General features: G+C 37.8%; 1 protein-coding gene across 13 annotated transcripts in view; it reads right to left on the bottom strand.

Annotated features, from left to right (window-relative positions):
- Positions 1–20,618, bottom strand: part of TPK1 (thiamin pyrophosphokinase 1) — a 337,072-nt gene that overhangs the window by 175,965 nt on the left and 140,489 nt on the right. For all 13 annotated transcript variants that reach the window (XM_010986883.3, XM_031455545.2, XM_010986891.3 and 10 more), the window contains one exon: positions 15,755–15,827. In XM_010986883.3, coding sequence (XP_010985185.1) covers positions 15,755–15,827 — 73 coding nt within the window. The remainder of the gene's footprint in view (positions 1–15,754; positions 15,828–20,618) is intronic.

Genomic DNA, 20,618 nt, shown 5'->3' with positions numbered 1-20,618 from the left:
TCACAGCTATCCTCAGAGAAGCAGCACAGATCCACAGGAAACATTACAGCCCCAGAGCACTCAAGAAGTACCCTATCTAGTTTCACCATGATATTTTGTAGATTAAGAAAATAAAAAGAGGTTTCGATTGACTGGCTAACCACTGGATGGCTAGGTGGTAATTAGCAGCTAGTCACGTCTAAAAAATCCAATTTATCCACTCCCGTGAAGTGGGAACAAATTCCGAGACATCTCATAGAACAAGGTCATACAACATCGCTAGAGCCGGTTCCACAGAATGACATTACAAAAAAAGCTCCTCAAAATCTAAGAGCAAGGCTTGAATAATATCTTACTTCACTTCATCAGTTTAAGACGGACACACAGCACTGAAAAATTCAGTTTTGGACATGGAGATTACCAGCACTGAAAAATTCAGACTGCATCTAAACCAAGAACTTCAAGAAACTCTAACTGAGGTGTTGGTGTTTATCAGCCACCCAAGGCTTCTTGGACTCTTCACCAGTTTAAATGAATCTAATCTCATCACAGACTGAGAACAAATTCACTACAAGTAGGAACAGCTCCAACAGCCCTCGGAGGGCAGCTTTCAACCCCTTAGAAAGGAAATCTGCAAAACAGAATATTATCAACCAAAGTGCAATAACAGGCCTTTGGTCAACTAAAGATGTTTTCACTGTCTTCTGGCCTTAGGATAACATATTAAGATCTAAAAGAGGAGAAATATAAAACTAAAGATGAGAAACTACTGAGAACCTGCAGACAAGGAAAAATGTAAAAATGCTATTAGGCATCAAGCTATGCTCACCCATCACGTTACATGTCAAATATCTATTTATAATTATTGACAATAGAGAGTAAGATTCCATTTCCTGGAGTCAGAAGCACTGGGCACTGTGAAGAATTTTACTGGACCTGATGTTTTAAAAAAACAAAACAGAACAGAACACGTCACACTGACTATCCAAGGACCCATATGATATAAAAGATATGCGATTTGGCCCATTAAAAAAGTACGTCATTCTCTAATAAATTATTTCCAGTATTAGTTTCCTAATAGATACCTTTATATATTTACTGTAAAATATACAGTAATCTCCCAAAGCATAAACTATAAAATTCTTTAAAACAGTCTTAAGATACCAATGTTTGAGTGGATACTCCTGTTTCAACTAGTACTCTTTGATTTTTCTCAGTTGTCTGAAATATATTTTCTTAGAATACAAATTATTATTTTATGAGCCAGTGGGTAGCTCCAATCTCATCCTATGCCTCTTTCTTGTGTATCTTTCTCATTTTACAAATAGAAATTTAAATTACAATTCTAATAATAAGTTCTTATGAACACACCACTTCTTTCAAGCTGGCTTATTATTTTTAACATGACTTTTTATTGATTTTGTTTCATACTAAAATTCGAAAGAAAGAGACTGGGATTGACATCACAAATTTCAGTATGTGTCCAGGTCGAGGCTATTCTGATTTTTCGCTCTAACCTAAAAAGAAATCTTTTGAAGATGAAGAAGCCCAACGCCCACCTATCCCCTCCAAATCATACCCACATAAAAGGAAAAGCAAGGAGACCCAAGTAAGGTAGAATAACTAGTTGAAAAATTCGGTTCCAGTGTGTTGAACTGACCACAGTCTTCCTTATCAAGTCTCTCTCATCCCATAAACCCAAACCAGGAAAAGACACATAAATTTAATTATAAATCAATTACCAGAGGCACAACCAACTACTTTTTTAGGGGCTTCCCAGGTGTCTGCTGTTTTATTAAATAGTACTGTGCACAGAAGGAGGAGGACTCCACCAGATACTGGTAATACAGCCCGGTGGAAAACAAAAACATGGGTAACATAATTAGTAAATATATAAATTATAAATACGTGTGTGTTTGTGGGTGAAAAAGATAGACAGCATAAAGGGGAGGGTCCTTGTCTATTTCTCTCTTCCCTTACAGAGAAATTCCTAGTCATACTTGGCCACTGTGTAATAGATGCTTCAAAGAAGGTCAGTCTTCGGGTCACCCTTAAATTGCTCTTTTCTTTTCACCTAGTAGTAGGGGTAGTGTGGGCATTCAAAACACCATTTTGACTTTGGGGCTATGCTGCACTCTTCAAAACAGAGCCAACTGCAACACATGGCAATAAGGGATGCCAACTCGGCAAAAACAAAAAAAAAAAGAACAAAAACACTAATCAATTACATCAGCTTCTCCTCAGCAGAGGTGTAACTGAAGAACAAAAAAACTGCAGTATGGAGTACTGTAGCATAAAAAATGTCGTAAATTGAAAGAATTCATAATGATCAAGGGAATATCATGAATTCATATTAAAATGGTAGGTGCCTGAAGAGCCAGGAAAACAAAATTTTAAAGCAAATATTAAAGGTGCAGAAATACATAGAAAGTTAGAAATAAGGTAAATTAATCTTACTGTCAATATGATATCTTATCAGAATTGAGGAGACTGATGATTAGAAAGAAGCAAATTTACCTACAAAGTACAGAAGCAGTACTTACATAAGAGAGAATGCACTCGTGGAACAAATTAACCAAAGTGGAACAAATCTCTCTCACACACACATGCACGCATGCACGCACGCACTCGCACACACACACAGCACACAGCATAGAGGCAAAAATACACGTCTGGCAATCCTTGCCTACTGCTCTGAGATCCCAGGACCTTCAGGCATGAGGAAGTTCACTGCTCCTTGAGTACGAGGAAACTGACCCAGTATTTCAGTTTTTAGGACAATACCAGCACATACCAAGCAGTCTATGGAAGTCTGATGGATAAACAAATGAAGGATGGGCTAAAACCATTTCTCTCCTCATGGGACTAATGGTACATTTCTCTACAATATAAATGGGGGTAAACCAGACAATGAGTCTAACAAAGAAAATTACAATGACGTTATTTTTTCAGGTACCATGCTTGCTACCTGCTGCCATTAGGAAACTATGAACACTTATGTTTTAGGGTAGGATTAGTAAGCTTCTTAAAATGGGGACAAATATTACTGCTTCATATACAATTACATAAATTAAAATGCACCAACACATTAATGTTAACAAAGTTAACATCCAGTCAGGGAAAGTGAAATACAAATGTACGTTTAGGCTAACAAATGCAGCCGTAAATGATTCACAATTTTTTGAATGAGTCATAATTCATTTCTTAATAGAAAGACAAATGACAAGGAAACAAACTGATAGTAGGGACTTAGTGAAAATTTAGCAACAAAGTTTTCAGAACATGCCCTAGAATGATAAAAGTTCAGGTCAATTTCCAACACTGCCGACACCTACAGCTAAAGCAAACACCAAAATAGATGTTCCTGATATATGATCCTAATCAGAATAAAATCACAAGTCATCCAAAAAGGACAGGTTTAAGTTCAATGCGGTCAACTTACCATATTTTAAAAAGAAAAAAGTTTCAAACAATAGGGATTATGGTAAATGCTTAGATTAACGAAATAATTTTATTATTTGATTAACCAAACAATTTCATTATTATTTAAATGACCAAAAGTCTACCTTATGAGTATTAAAATATTTTATTAATGACCAATTGTATTATGTAAATTTATTAAATCTACCTTATGACTGTTAAAATATTAATCAAAATATTAGCTTTAAGCTGTAAGCTCCATGAAGGTACCCACTATGTCCCTTTGTTCACTCTTGCATCTGCAGAACAAGAACCCAGTGCAGTACATGGCAAGTAGGAATCACTCAACAATGAATAAAGTCATTTATAAAAGCCTGAGATAAACTGTCACTCTAGACCAAAGATCAGCAAAGTTTTTCTATAAAAGGCCAGACAGTAATTCTTTTAGGCTTTGTAGGCCATGGGGACTCTGTCACAAATACTCAGCTCTGTCTTTGTATTTTTATAGACTAAAAAAAAAAAAGAATGGGAATGGCTGTGTTCCAATACAACTGAAATTTGAATTCAACATAATTTCCACATGTCATGAGATATTATTCTTTTGATTTTTTTTCTAACCATTTCATACTGTGAAAACCATTCTGAGGTTCCCAGATACAAAAGCAGACAGTGGACCAAATCCGGCCTGTGGACTACAGTTTATCCATCAACCCCCATTCCAGGCCCAATAATAGTTTTGGTGATTTTAACCACCAAACTCTACACATATACGAGGAGTTTAATATGAAGGGATATTTTTCAGGCATTAAAAAAAGAATCTCTCTGAACCTCCTTTTCCTCATCTTAATGGAATTCATACGCAAACTAAAAGTGCTATTGAGATGCCCTGTAATAGTTCCCAGAAAGCGCTGGGCACAGAGGAACGCAGAGCAACTTCTCACCCAGCACTTCCAAACAACCTCGAGCAACATCCACAGTCATACCACCTTGCAGCAAAGATTACGAGACTAAGCAAATACTGTTAACATTCCCTGTAGAACTTTGTGTGGAGGTTTATAAAAATATTTTTGAATTCACTGACAACTTGTAAGAAATTATTATAAGAAAATGAGTGTCAATAATCAACCTAATTTCAAAAGATCAATGCGAAAGCCATTAGACTGTCATTCTCGATGACTTAATTTAATGTTTGCCAATAATTTGACTAAAGTAGGTTAATGGGTTTTTGCATTTAACACACATAAAACCTATCAGGTTATACTATGCTGACTCCTTTAAAACTCCTTAATTAGAAAGGAAACAAGTCCTTTGGAAAAAAAATAACAACTTATCAACTGTTATTTCATGTACTATATATCCAGCGGGAGACTTAGCCTCATTAGAACAAGAGGCAAGTCTGCTGAAAGCATCCTCCAATTTGCTATTAGCTTATTTACTTTAGGGTAAATCATTTAATGCCCATCCATCTACCCAGGACAATAAAGGACTTGTGCAAATTATCCTGCAAAAATTTTATGGGTGCTGAGAATTCTACTGTAACTTTATGGACTACATTTATAAGGTTAAGAATTTGGAAATGTTATTTCCTCCTAGGTACCTTGCACACCGATTCCGGAAATTTATTTGGAGGGGCTTGCATATAGCTGAGACAGGAGGGAAGGGGGCAGGGCACAGCCATTAAAGGAATGACACAGCAACTAGCACCAAGATGGCAGAAAACTCAGCTCCCAATTGTCCTTGAGGCCCAAGATGGTGGGAGATTTGACCTCCAGTAGACCTTGAGCTTCATTATATGCTCATTATAATATATTAGTATGGTAAATGACACACCCCCAGGTGCCATGACAGATCCGAGGCTGATCACAGAAGGTCAAAAAGTGGGTGGTGGTCCGATTCCTGGGAATCCCTGCCCCTTCTCCAAAGCAGTTGGAATAATTCTCCCACTTGTTATATATGAAGCTATCGAGCCCACAAAAACTAGCAACACCACGTCTCCTGGCCTCTCCACTCCCTCGCCCTCAGAGACGGTCTGTCTGTCTATGGAGCGTGTATCTACTTTTACTTTAAACTAAACACCAACCCCTGATCTCATGTCCTTTTTCTTGCCCTCAGAGACAGCCTGCACTCTGTCTATGGAATGTGCATCTCTCTGAATAAAACTACTTTTAATCAACCACGGCTCACTCTTAAATTCTTCCCTCTGTGAAGCCAAGGACCCACACTTGGTGGGGTGTGTCCCAGGGACTCAACCGAGACCTGGGACAAGGCCATCCTCTTGCACCCCATTTTCCTGTATCATAGCCTCTCACGTAATATAATTAAATACAATATGTATGTTGTTATAAAATCTAAAATACTTTTCAATAAACTGACATTTTTCCCAACAACATATAATTTCTCTAAAAATTCACATAACTTCAAAAGTATCTTAAAATTAGAATCTTAAAATTGTGATCTATTGATAATTAACTATCTTCCTCACTAAATTAATAATAAAAATTAACACTTGAGCACACATTTTGTTACAGGAGATATTAGTTACTTTATGTGAATTATGGTCTTGAATCTCCAAGATAACCTTATAAGATAAATGTTAACTATCACATTTTAAGATATGTAAACTGAAGCTCAGAGAGATGAAATGACTTGCCCAAGGTCACACAGCTGACAAGGACATTGTATGTGATCTGAAGCCCATACGCTTAACCTACCATGCTTCGTACACAACCCTGCTTAATTCAACTTTGGGTATTTGGGCAGGTTCAAGCAGAACCTGTTTTAAATCCTTGAAAATCCTTTAGCTTTTAGGCAGGCATGACCCCTGCCTGACTCCATGATGCTTCTGTTCTAGCCCAAGGCTTGGAAGCCCCAGTGCACTGGCAGACGCCTGAAAACAGGCAACTAATGCTCAGCACCCCTCTCCGCCCCTTCTTCTGCCTTCCCAACTCATCACACTGTCACTATATTTATCATATTTATGACACCATTCACTTCTTCGGCTATTAAACATATTATGATCAATGTCTCTGTGTATAAATGTTTACTTCTGGTTGTTTTCTTAGAATTAAATTCTAGAAGTGAAATTACTGGGAAAACTGTAAGAACTTTTTTTAGGACTCTTGACAGATGTTGCCAGAGTGCTTTCTAGGAAGGCTGTAAAGATGTGTATTCCTACTGCTGGTATATGAGGGTGAAGAGTTTCTCCTTTTAAAATCTAAGCAAGAGCAGGAAAGATAATCCATCATGATGTTCTTACTGTGAATTAAGTGACTTGTACTTGCTTCTCAATAGCAAACAGATCCGTTTCATTAAGCGGAAGATGACTTTCACTGGAGAGGAAGAGAGAGAAAGTGAAGATAATTTTGGAGTGTGAAGCAGGGTTTGGACTGAAAGTGGCTGATCCAATTGAGGACTAAGGAGCTAAAGGACAGTATGAAAGAAACTGACACTTCTGGGAGGGAAAATGGCTGTCAATCAAGGGTAAAGAAAAGGAGGCAAGAAGATGTCAAAGATCATCTTTCAAGTTGGCTCTAAAAACATGAAATATAATTTACTAGCCCATCACATTAGAACATTGATATGCAATTTTTTTTAAATAAGTAAAGATAATAGCCTTACAGGGTCTTAAAATTCTAGCTCCCACAAGCTTTATTTTCCCCTATTCATGGCTAAAGTAGCCTTTCTTCTTGTATGTAAGCATACACTTAAAAATATTTTGGGAGATACACCCAAGAGTCCTCAAAAAATTGAACATATTACATTTTTAATAATGAGGTTCCATAGTCTTTCATGGAACTGAACTGACCGGCACTCTGTAATAAGAAACTGCCTGCCTAATTATGAGCAGAGCAGGCATAAAATGCAACGATCTACACTCTGGATAACCAAAGCTACAGACCTAAAATTAGCCCAAACCTTTTCTCAAATTTGCTAAGAAGGGAAATAGTTCCCAAAAGTCAACTGGAATCTAAATGATCTTTGTTCCTTGATACAGGTATTGAAAATTATCTTTTTACCCTGTAGAAATGGAAACACAAACAAACCATTTTCTACTTTCCTCTTTATTGTATAAAGCATATTATGGTATATCGAGACTTCAGTTTTGTTTACCTGACTTCTAAAAAACATTTCTACTTTTCAAACTGAAAAGTTTTTTTTAATCATCAAAGGACAGTTGACGAGTCACAATTTCTTCAGCAAGAAATGTCACGTGATTAAACTTTTAAAAACTCTAAGTAACAGGTTGCCTAATATAATCTGGTTTCCTAGATGATGCAAAAAAAACCAAAAAACCCAAAAAACCCAGAATAAATACAGTTTAACCTTATAGCAATCCTCCATTCAATCCCAAACACTGAGAGACATTCTAATCTGACATAATTTTCATTGTCCTGGATGTTGTAAAATAATCTTTCCTTTCAATATGGCACTGAACAAAAGCTTTTAAGTGTTTCAAACAAGAAAGTCACATCCTATTAATGGAAGTCACAAGTCTTTTTAGAAGAGCACAGGGTCTTAAATGATGGCTTCCTTCCTAAAAGCAGAGCCAGAGTTCTGGGTGGAAGAGGGTGTCGAAAAGAGCTAACACAGCAGACTTGGGAATGCTATCCTTAAGGAGGCCTGCTTGCAAGGTTGGTCTCTGACCAACACCTGAGAACTCAGAGTAACTAGTTCCCCACGATGATAAATAACTTTCCCTAACGGTGGCTCACTGTGCCTGTATTATTTGTACAAACCATGTGGTTTATGTTGAACACCTGCTTTTTTTTTTTCCCCCCTTCTGGGAGTCTGGAATTTTGATATATGCTATGCAGAGGGTGTGGGTACCTGCATACAGGTGCCCCCAGTAAAATGTGGGGCATTGAGTCTCAAATGAACTTCCCTGGTGACAACATTTCACATTTGCTACAATTTGATTAAGCACATTTTATGTGACTCCACTGAGAAAGGACTCTTGGGACTGGTGACTCGTTTTCTCCAGAATTATCCCCCAGGCGCCTTTCCCCTTTGCTGATTCTGCTTTCTACCTCTCACTGTCATAAATCACCGCTGTGAATATGGCTATATGCTGTGTCCCGTGAGTCCGCTAGTGAATTATGGAACCTGGAGATGGTCTTGGGAAGCCCTAAAACAAAGAGCTAGAGAGATTCTTCCTACATTAGGATGCTTGAATAAGCTTCTATTTTATGAGGTTCCTTTCAACTAGAGGATGATGGCAGAGTGGCTGGAAAAGAGCACAGATTCTGGGGCCCGGATGCCTGTTCAGATCCCACTGAAACCATTCCAGCTGTGTAGACTTGGGCAAGTTACTCAGCCTCTTTGGGCGTCCATATTCCTCTGTAAAATGTACAATAACAGTTCCAACCTAAGAAAAATTTGTTGCAAAGATTAAATGAATTTATAAGTGAAAGTATGTATCAAAGTGTTTGGCATATTGTAAGCACTTTAAAATAACTGTGGGTTATTACTGTTTTCAGCGTTGTGTTGATGATTCTCTTTCAACAATTTTTAAAAGTAGAGAAAACCTAAAATGGTAAAACAAACTTACAAGTATACAAACACATTTCATCCTGTTGGAAACCAGTACCCTACATTAAACGTTAGCAGGTAAAGGGCAGTTATTCAGTGGTCAAACTCACTTAAAAATGTACTAAGGTAAATGAAACAGAAATTTTGGCAGGCTTATTTAAATGACACTGTGCGTGAATTTCCAAGAGGGACCTAAAGAATGTCAAATTTCACAAATTCATTTGCTCATAGAAACGTTTTTACACCAAGTATCGTTGTGGCCCCAGTGCTTTGCTGTTCTAGTTCTAAAAGAAGGATTATATACCTGAGTCATGTAAACTTGCAGGAGAACCTAGAAACTACTAACTACGAGAGATCCCAGGACAAATAACCAAGACTTCAGGTTGTGTTGCAGCAGGGAGACAGGTAGACATGAGCAGAGAAAGACGGGTGCAGGCCAAATGGCAGGAAATGGGCACCAAGGAGGGGCACAGGCCAAACACAGGAAACCATACATCATGGGAGCACCAGGGGTCCCTGGGCAGAGAAAGAAAAGCAGGAACCTCTGGGCCAATAAATGGCCACACATTTTGGGGTGACAAGTGCCTTGGAGGCAGACAAAGAAAGGTGGGAGAAGGCAGGAATCTCCAGTGTCTGAATGAACCTTTTGCTCATTATGCCCTCATTACAATAAAATTAGCCTTGCAGATTGGAAGTACCCATCATGCAGCAATGCCATGACACTCGTGATCCAGATTAAATAAGGACGAAAAGCCCTCCTTCCTTTGGGAAGGTGGGGTTTGGATGAAAATAAGGGAATACGACCCCAAACCCTTCTGGCCCTGATAAATATTCCACCCATTCAAATTCTATACCCCATGTAACCAAGTTGCCGAAGAAACTCAGGGCAGATGCTCACCTGAGCCTGCCTGCTCTCCCCGTGAGAGGGTCCTGTCCATCCCTTAATAAATCCCTACTTCCTTAACCTCTGTGTCCTGTCTCTGAATTCTTTCTGGGACGGAACAAGAACCTGAATACCAGTCACAGTTGCAGGAGATCACATATTAACAGGGAAAAGGAGGACAATTATGATGAACTTGCTTAGGTCAAGCTCTGCAAGAAAAATACGAAGGAAGGAATATTCAACCGCTACCTGTGAGGAGCCATGATGGGAGAGGACTGAAGAGAGGGGGTGCCACGAGCCAGATGAACAACGGAGGAGAAACAGTCACAGATGCCCTGGAGGATACAGATAAGACGCAGGCAGGGCCAAGGGGTCACATGTGAGGCATGCGGAGTTCTTAAAAGTTTAAAGGACACAGGCTCCCCCTTTCCAGATGCCTCAAGTATGTTAAACAAATTCAAGCAAAACAGGCTTTGGAAAATATAGACAATTTGAAAAGACTGTGATTGAGGCAAGCATAAGAATTAAGGTGTATTCAAGAGACAGTTTCACATAATATCCCCTGCCTGTCTCATCATTCCCTTGGTGAGATGCTAATAAGGGGAAGCCAACCAGTTTTAAGAATATCAAGTGAAGAGCCTGTCACTCAGTTGTCAATGGAAACTGCCTGTCTGAAATTCCCTTAACAAAGCCTTTATAGCTCAACATATGTTAATAAGTCTTAAGGCTTAAGCCTAAGAATTTACTACACTCAGGGGATTTGTTTTGTTTTTTCATTTAAAAAAAATACCAATAAATGGAGTTGAGCTCTATGTATTTCCACAGTTTCCTCTGTCTGGCATAACAGCCAAACTTGCTGATTGTTTTACAGTTTCTCACAGTCCAGTTGCCATTTTCTCTAATTAATTTTACATCTAAAAGTTGTTGGCATGTGGCAGGGCAGAACTGGGAGAGACACACAGCCAAAAGTAGAAAACATTAAGATTCATGAGATTAGGCAGGTCAACGTAGATGTTTAACTGAAGATTAAAAACATTTGTGGACATTCTGTTACATTTAAATGGTATGGAACCCAAGGCACGATCAAACACAAAAGGATATTTATAATTGATTTTAATTATGAATCAAATCTACATTCATAAATTGTCCACTTAGGGAAATGAAATGATCAGACATCTTTTGAAAAAGCGATGTTACTGAGGAGAGTTATTAAAAAGCTCTTAAGTAAACAATTTTAGAAAGTATAACAAGATACTAGCGCCTTACATTAACATAGTTCATGGCTGGTGCTTGCGGAGGTCTTCCACGTGTATTTGATCATTATTACAAGTACATGAGGAAGCCAGGGCTATATAAACTTTCATATGCCTTGGTAAGATTTCTGTAAACTAACAACTCAAAAATAATCTGCATAGTTAGTTCATGAAAATATTATTGCCTCATTATTTATAAAAACTTGAAAACTAAAATGCACACCTCTGACACTCAAGACTATGTACCTAGCACAAGGAACAACCTTCTTGTCCAACAGACCAAATATGTAAATTGTTAAGCAGTAGTAGCAATTGACTCCTAGTTTCAACAGAATTCTTTTTCTAGAAAACATGGACATTGATCCAAGAGCTGTTTCTGACTAGCTCGACCATTTTCCTTAAGTTATTTAAACTTTATGGGCCTGTTTCCACATCGTGAATTTGGGATAAATAATGCTGTTTAATTATTATTATATTTTAAATTATTTTACATATTTATCATTTTATTTATAACATATTGTTATCTTCTACCCTACACATCTATATTTATGGAAAAACTTGTTATTCTGCAACTTTTTAAGGTATTAAATACTGCAACTAGTTTCTCAAGCCCTAAGCAGTAAGGAAGAATGCTTTAAAACCTCCTTTCCTATGTCCAGTAAAGACCCCACAGAGTACACAACTATGAAAGAACATCAAGGGAACATGAGATATTACAGTGTCTTCAAAAGGCCTCAGGAAACTGAGACACATGGGGGCATGACTAATAGAGTAATTAAAGAGACTGAAGTAAGTGATTTTAGCCTTGAATCAAAGAAACACTGACGAATGAAAAACTAAAAAAAAAAAAAAAAAAACTAAAAAAAAAAAAAAATCAAGGGAACATCTCTAAGAGACAGTCATCATTCTGAGTTAATATTAGTGAACCAGGCAAGGAAGACCTAAAACACACGGGCAAAAGGGGAAACACCAAGATATTACAGCTGATCTGAAAAGAACAGTTCTAGGGAGTGAACTAAGAATGGCACACTATGTGCATCAGGGAAGTGGACTGTAAGTAGTTGGACTACAAGTATGTATGATCAGTGTTTATTATTTCTATATGTTTAATATTAAAATAGCTTATATGGAGCTATCAGCATGGAAGAATACGTTGACAGTTACAAATCACACTGTTCTTCATTTGAAATTTCAAACTGCATCTTTGACGTCAGTTCGGTGGTGGATCACCGCATGTCTAAAATACACAATTTTCAAACTACTGCATATTAACAAAAAGTATACACTGTCTATCTTTGTTCTTACCTTACAGACCATCTGGAACTAAGTGGTGGACCAGGGCTTGATCTCATCTTGTCCAAAACCCAAAGGAATAAATAATTAAGGGCGATAGACACAAAGACCTGTGATTAGGTGGTTGGTATGTAACTTATCTTGAAATAGGTTATGCATAGAAAGATTTAATCAAAGAGCAATTGCTAATCGTGATGTCTTCTTCTTTCCTCTTACGTTTTATTAATTACAGATCAAGAATGTATTATGATGATATTAAAACATCTTTCTCACTGCCTACCACTCAAGTTTTATCAGTACCAAGTCAGATGGTCTGGTAGCCAGCCTCCAACATGGCTATCAGTGATGCCTGTTCCCTGGTGTAGTCCGATCCCACACTGCACCAGGGTTGGTCTGCGTGACTAATGATATCTGGTAAAAGAGCCATAGAGATGGTTTATCAATGATGAAATTAGGTTATAAGAAAGAGTACTACTTCTGTGTTGGGCTGGCTCTCTTGCATGCATGCTTCCTTTCCCTCCTTCTTTCCCTGGATGCCTGCTGTGAGCAGCCCAATGGCAAGGAACTGAGGCCTCCAACCAAGAACCAGTGAGACATAGCAGCCAGTAAGACCAACCAACAACCACATGAATAATCTTGGAAGAGACCTCTGTAGCCCCGGGGGGCCTTGAGGTGACTGAAAAAACACGCTATGATATAACCTCATGAGAAATCTTAAGCCAGAACCACAAGTTAATTGACTCCCGTACTCCTTATCCAGAGACCTTGCATGAGAGAACTGTTCACTGTTTTAAGCTGCTAAATTTTAGGACAATTTGTTACACAGTAATAACTAACTAATACAGATGGCAAGAGGTATATTCTTGTTTAAAATCTAACAAATCAACTACTTTATATTTTACTATTTTCAGAAATTAAGCAGGCAAAGCAATTTAAAGTTGTGTATAGTTCATAGCAGCACTTTTTACAACAGCCAAGACACATAATTAACCTAAATGTCGACAGGTGACTAGATAAAGATGTGACACACACACACACACACACAATGGAACACTCCTCAGCCATAAAAAGGAATGAAATAATGTTATCGGCAGCAACATAGATGGACTTAGAGATTATCACACTAAGTGAAGTCAGTCAGAGAAAGACAAACATCATGTGATATCACTTTATGTGGAATCTAAAGTTGTATATAGTCATATAAATCTGGATTTTTCCTATAAGTCAAAGATGTATCTATTGGGAGAAAAAAAGTATAAATAAATATTGGCTATGAACCCACTTTATGGTTTTAGCAAAACTTTGGCATTTTAAATTTCTTCTTTATTTTACTTTCTTCAATAGAGCATGAGTTTCAGCCTCATTGAAGATCCAGACCAGGTGGGAAAAATGTGTCTTTGAAAGTGGAAATAACCTTTCATTTGTAACAGAGCAGCTTAAACACCACTTAAGTTGGAGATAATGGCTTATATGAATTGTGGGTAATGCTGCATTAACTTGTTGTCATTACCATCATCATTAAAACTGCAGCCAAACATCCACCACGTGCTCTACAGGGCACATTATACAAGACATTGCTAGTGGCTTCGAAGAACAGATCCAAAGAGTTCCAAGGCAGTGAGTTCTCATTGATACATGAAAAAAACTGGATTGTACTATCTCAATTCAGAACTAGCCAATGTAGGAATTAGAAGGTTTACTTAATTTTACTTTAAAAAGTAAACCTTAACAAACATAAATTAGCTTTTGAGGTTAAAATAAAAAGTGAAGCAGGAAATATGTAAGAGAAATTCATCCTAAGGCATTAAGTCAAAATTTTCCTTTACCCCTGAGCCATTCAGGAACAAGAAATCTGGCTTCCCATCCTTTCCTGCTATTTCCTCATCCTGGACAGGAACTGTCAGGCTGACACGTGTGGTTGTGGCACGCTGGCAGTATTTAAGAGAGGGGGAGAAAAGTCACATCTGGCCAGATCTTTAACTTGTTTCCAAATCTGCTTGTCCCTGCCTCCCCTGCTGTTTCTTCTGCTCCCCAAAATATGATTAATATCTATAAGTTTGTAAAACTCTGAATTCTAAGCAAGGCTGAGGGCTTTCCATCCCAATGAGGCTGAGGTGTGGAGTTAATGAGAAGTGAGACTGCGGGGAATGAACAGAAACATGCCAATGTTAAAGTAATTGAGCATGAATATCAAACACTGACTTGGGAACGGTCTTCATTTGCTGACGGAAAGTCTGATCAGCTGCTGGGCAGCTGGGATGCGCACAGATCTGCAGGCATTGCTGGCCCTGGAATTCCCGTCAGAACAGCCTACACTTTATAACCTCAGTACCTTGTTTCCTCACCGACAATTGTTTTCCTTTTCTTTCTTTTCTTTTCTTTTTCTTCTCTCCTTCCTTTCTCCCTTACCTCTCTCCCTCCCTCTTTCCTTCCTCCTATAAAAGTGTTCCTCTTTCTTCTCTCTGAATTTATCTCATCCATCCCTAACCCTTATAAAGAATTTAAAATTTCTTTCAGTAACTGCTGTTTCTTGAAAAAATGTGTAGTTTACTCTCGCCAGTTCAGGACAACACAAATCGTGGTGCTGTGGCTAGAACTGCTGACACTGTAATTTTCATTATAAAAACCCTGCATTGTCCTCTAAAGCCAGTGAAAGCTTGAATTATTAATTACTACAATATAATCTTCTGTGTCTGTCAATCTCAGATTATTTACATGTTCTTCTTAAGTGGCAAGGATCTCTGGGAGATCTGCACGGTAACAGTGACAGCATGAACACCTTAGTAAGCTGTACGTTGCTGTTAATTTCAAGTTGTAATGAACAGTGTTATTCACAGCAGAGTAATAATACTTTCAAGAAAACTATTAAAGGAAAAAAAAAAACTTGGGTTCCAAAATTCTAGGAACACATAATTATTTTTTAGAAAAATTCATCTGCAAAGATTTTTTAGAAAAATTCATCTGCAAAGATTTTTTTTCATTTACAGTGCAAAGAAAAGGACAAGTTTTAAATCAATTGGGAAATGGTTAAAATAGAGTACATTTATTAAATGAAATTAAAAGTGATTTGTGAAAAACAGTAACTACTGGGGATGGAGGCAACAATAGTATATTGTTAATGAGCCATATACACTCTGAACTCATTAAAAACACAAATTCTTAAAGGACTGAGCATTAATGCTTATCTGATGGTCAGAAAATTTCTAAGATTGTGTTTCCACTCGTCATTTTCTAAAATTTCACTCAAATATGTGTTATAATTGCTAGAAAAAAAATTTAAGTAACCAATGAGTTTCTCAATCCTTACACATATGCCAAGAAAACCAGAAAAAAGTATATAGGAAAAGCAATCATACGAGAATGATCTTAAATATAAAAGTGCTAACGGTTTATTTACCTTAATAGCGTAGTATTCACTAACTTCGGGCCTAATAGAATCAAAGTCTCCACTGATGAATTCAGGCAAAAAGCTGAAAGAAAGAGTTCCATGTAAGTCAAATAAGTAAGACTACTTACTTGTTAATCTTTAAAACTATGATTAAGGACCAAAGAGAGTGCTAATTAACTCAAAAGGAAAAAGAATCACAGTTCTATTTTTAGTGTGAATGGGATGTCATATCTTACACTTGTGATTTGAATACAGTATGACTAAGGGGAAATCCACTACCCAACTCATGTATAAACTTAGCCACTCTATCAGTCAGTATCTATCCTGCTTAAAAAATAAAGATTAAAGATTATTGCTTAAAAAAAAAAACAACTCCCAGCTCAAAAATCCTAACAGACTCATAATCTTTGCAAATTACCTTCTACAAATATATACAAACCTTACATTATTTTACCCTCACACACGTTCCAAATTTTCAACAGATTTGAACAGAACAAATGACAAGAATGAGGCATTCTTTGTAGAGCGCGAGCAGTTCAAAGACATGTTCCAAATACCCTACTGACATAGTTTTAAGTTCTAAACTCAAATGAAAATACTACTTCTTAGGTCAAATGTAATCTAGCTAGTCTATGTTGGACCAACCCTATTTTTGAACCATAGGACTAAATAGTTAAGAGAAAGTTCTTTACACAGAGATCAGATCACATCAACTGTGAATTTTTTTTTCATTAAACAGTAACGGTTACTTATTAAAATTTTTAATCAATTGATTTCACGGTCACTGAATATCAACCACGTGCAAAAAACAATAGTTTCCTCAAAATAAGGCAGAATTGGGAAATAAAACACCTAAGTTTTTAGTTCATCTTGCTTGGTTTCAAGATCTTGCTATAAACCTTAGACTTTTAATTTCATTTTACTCCTATTTAGGTAACTACTTTATATCTTACTTAGGACTGAAAATAGACTGTTAGTTCATATCTCTTAATTTTTTCCCTGTTGCAAAAATTCATTCATTTTCAAAGTTTCTTGCAAATGTCTCCACCTATTACCATTCAACTACACACAGATTAAAACTCATATGGATCATGGAATCTTCATGCTTCTTATGGTCTGAATGTTTATGTTCCCCCCAAATTCCTATATTGAAACCCTAACACCTAAATTGATGTTACTAGGGGGTGACTTGGTCAAGAGGGTGAAGCCCTCATGAAGAGATTAGTGCCCTTATAAGAGAAGCCCCAGGAAGCTCCCTTGCCCCTTCCACCACATGAGGGCACAGTGAGAAGACAGCCATCTACAGAACAGGAAGCAGACCTCAGCATACAGTGACTCTGCAGGCACTCTGACCTTGAACTTGCCGGCCTCCAGAACTAGGAGAAATAGGTGCTTGTTCGTAAGCCACCCACTGTGTTACAGCAACTCAGAGGGACTGAGACACTGCTGGGAAGGATAAAATGGATCATCCCCCCAGTACCTCATCTTCCTTTTCAGGGAGCTGAGACCTAAGAAATCAAGTGCACTTTGTCTACGTGGCCGGCATCACACCTACGTCACCGTGCAAAGCAGCCATTTAAACTTAGGACTCTGTGTGGTCTGAGTCATGCGACTTCCTAGTAGGACTGATTCTATATTCCTTTACAAATTTTAGATATCTAAAATCAATTTGGTAGCTTCCAAGCATCACAGGGATTTTGACAATAAATAAAAATAAAAAATAAAAGCCGATACATACAGTCAGCTAAACATCTACCCCTTTAGGAGATAGCAACTTAAAGAGAATTAGATCTTTTGCTCTGTGACTAGTGAAGGAAATCAAACATGTAAACTCACCTCTTAATTCATGTAAAATATTAACAGGAAAGTGAAATTACACAGATAAAAGATAATTCCAGTAAATGTTTAATATAATTTTCTCCAATATAACACACATGCTTTAAAAATGAACAAGGATACTTCTTTCTGAGAAGACTCATGTCAGAAATACACCTGATATACATGCTGAGATGACTAAAATAATCAACTTTTCATACACTAGTTTCTGAAACTTCCTGAATGTGCTTTTGGACCTTGCAATTAAATGCCCCTCTAACATTTTCTGAGGCACCTGTTGCCATGGCACCTGGGCATTCTGAAGAGGTACTTATTGGGGATGACACTTCACAGATGTAGAGGAACTATACTGTGATATAAAAGACAGTTCACACAGGAAGATAATTTTCAGAACTCTTTGGGGACTGACTGCACGTAGTTGATGAAGGGTAAGTAGATTTGTGACGCCAGTGATCACGTTTCTGTCTACCGTTGACATACATCACACCAGTGGACCTCTTCTTGGTGTCCTCAATCTAAGGCACTGATTTGTTAAAAGATGTTCTGAACTCTACAAAAATGGCATAGACTCTTTCGATGTTTATATTTTAAATCTTACTGCGCTTGCCATTCACTAATGACAAAATAAGAGATCAAAAAGGGTTAAGATTAATTAACGAGCTAAAGGTCCACCACATGTAATAATCAAGAGGAAGGTTGATGTATTTAGAAAATATACCCAGCCATGAAGTTAGAACACAACTGTTGTCTTTTATAAGATGTTTTCTGATGCCAGTGAAGGATATCCATCCACAAAGCCTTCTTTGCTCCCAAAGAAGACACAGTCACTCCCTTCCAATGTGGATTGCACTGAATCTCTTACCTTCCATTTCATTTTAAACAATTTAAGTAAAATGTCTTTTAGCTTCAACTAGATTGTAAGTTCTTTGGAGCAGGATCTCTGAATGATCTGCGTATTCCCCAAAGTCCCAAGTACACAGATGCTAATCATAATATAACATGAAATGGTAGAGGAAGAGAAGGGGAGAGAAAGAGGATGGAAGGAAGAGAAGAGTGCATAGGAGGGGAAGGGAGAAAAAGGAATATGGTCAGGGGAAGGAAGGTAGGAAAAAGAGAGGAAGGAAAGAAAGGGGAGGGGGAGGAGAGAGGAGAAGATGGGAAAAAATGGTGAAAAGGGGAGAGAAAGACCAGGAGTGGGAAGGAAGGGGAAGAAGAGAGTGCAAGAGAAGAAAACATTCAGTATGAACTTCCTATGACGCCTGCTCCCGACTTCCTAGCTCGTCCAAATGATCTAAGTTTTCTGAGCCTCATTTTGTCTCTTGTGAAATGAGGATAATTTGGAGTGGTTGGGAGAATTAAAAGCTAATACACATAAAGCACTTAGAAAATGCCTGGCACACAGTAAGCACGATTTAAGCTATTCGGTTAAAATACAAGTTATTACTAGAGATGCTAAAGAACTTGCCCGAGGTTAGGAGACTCCTAGAGCCAGAACCAAACTGCAAACCCAGGCAGCACAATCTTTGTTCTCTAACAGCCCCATCTACAGCCTCCCACGCACAGGCAAGTATGAAATGAAAGAGCTTCCTATGGAGAAAGTGCTTTCCACAGCCGCATCATCCCCCTGCCGATTTTATTCATCAGCGTGAAACTGGTCAACCTGTGTATGTTGGAGAAGTATCACAATGGCAGAAGGGAAAAAGGATGTGTGCTCACTGCTGAAGAAAGGACGGGATTTCATCAAAGGAATATGTTAGGAGGAGAATATATGAGAACACTGTCGAAAAGGAGTGTGGCTCCCGATAGAAGGAAAAAAATGGTCTCCAGCCTAAAGACACAAGGAATGGACCCTTCAAAGACCTGGGCTAATATTCTCTGCAAAACCACAAAGCTTAACAGGTGGGAAAAAGACAAAGATGGAGATGGTCTAAAACATAATTAAGTAAAAAGGGGACCACATTTTGACTGGGTTTATAGATACAATCAGTTCAACTATTTCAATAAGCCTACAACATAATAAAGGTATCAAAAGGTATTTAGACAGTCCCCAGCTTACAGTGGTTCGACTTAAGATTTTTCAACTTTACAAGAGTGTGAAAACAATAATCAAGCATTTAGTAGAAACTTTATTTCAAATTTTGAATTTTAATCTCTTCCCAGGATGTCACTTCACTAGATACATGTGGTACAATACATACTCTCAGAGATGTTGGTTGGGGAGGGGGGGTAGCTGCAGCTCCCAGGCAGCCACATTGTCACGAGGGTAGACAACCCCCACACTTACAACCATTCTGGACCCAGACAACCATTCTGTTTTTCACTTTCAGTACAGCACTCGTTAAATTACGTGAGACATGCCACATTTTATTATAAAATAGACTTTGTATTAAATGATTCTACCCAACTGCAGGCTATTATAAGTGTCCTGAGCACATTTAAGGCAGTCTTGGCTGAGCTATGGTGTTTAGCAGATTAGATGTATTGAAGGCACTTTCAATTTAACAATATTTTCAGCTTATAATGGGTTTATGGGCTATCACTCCATTGTAAGTCAAGGAAAATTTGTATAATTGTGGATAAGAGAGTCTTAGGAAAGAAAGAAAACACACAATGAAAAAGAAATCATATTATACTGGGTAAAAATTTAACAGGATTATGAAAAAAGGATATATTTATTAATTAGTATAATTTTGGTTAATTTTCATAATAATTCTTTAAGGTTAATTTTATCACCCTAATTTTGTGGTAGAGCGCCAAGGCTGAGAGATGTGAAGAGAGAGATGACAGTGTCTAGGTGTCACACAGATTCAAAATATTCTCTCTCCTCCTCCTTTCTGAGTTGAAGGATTACCTTGCCTGGCAATGGGGAATTTTTTTGCCACTCTTCCATCACAAGATGCAATTTCACATCTCCCAAAATCTGGGTCCTTACTTGAACTCTGCTCTACCTGTAGGATCAACCAGAGCTGCATGGTACTCAAGCAGCAGTGTGAGCGCAAAGTTACCCCCTCCCACACGCTGTCAGTCCCTAGGTGGG

The sequence above is a fragment of the Camelus dromedarius genome, chromosome 7 (genome assembly GCF_036321535.1).
Source record: "Camelus dromedarius isolate mCamDro1 chromosome 7, mCamDro1.pat, whole genome shotgun sequence".
In the NCBI taxonomy this organism is placed as follows: Eukaryota; Metazoa; Chordata; class Mammalia; order Artiodactyla; family Camelidae; genus Camelus; species Camelus dromedarius.
Note: the sequence above shows the minus strand (reverse complement) of the source record. Positions and strands in the feature narration are given on the sequence as shown.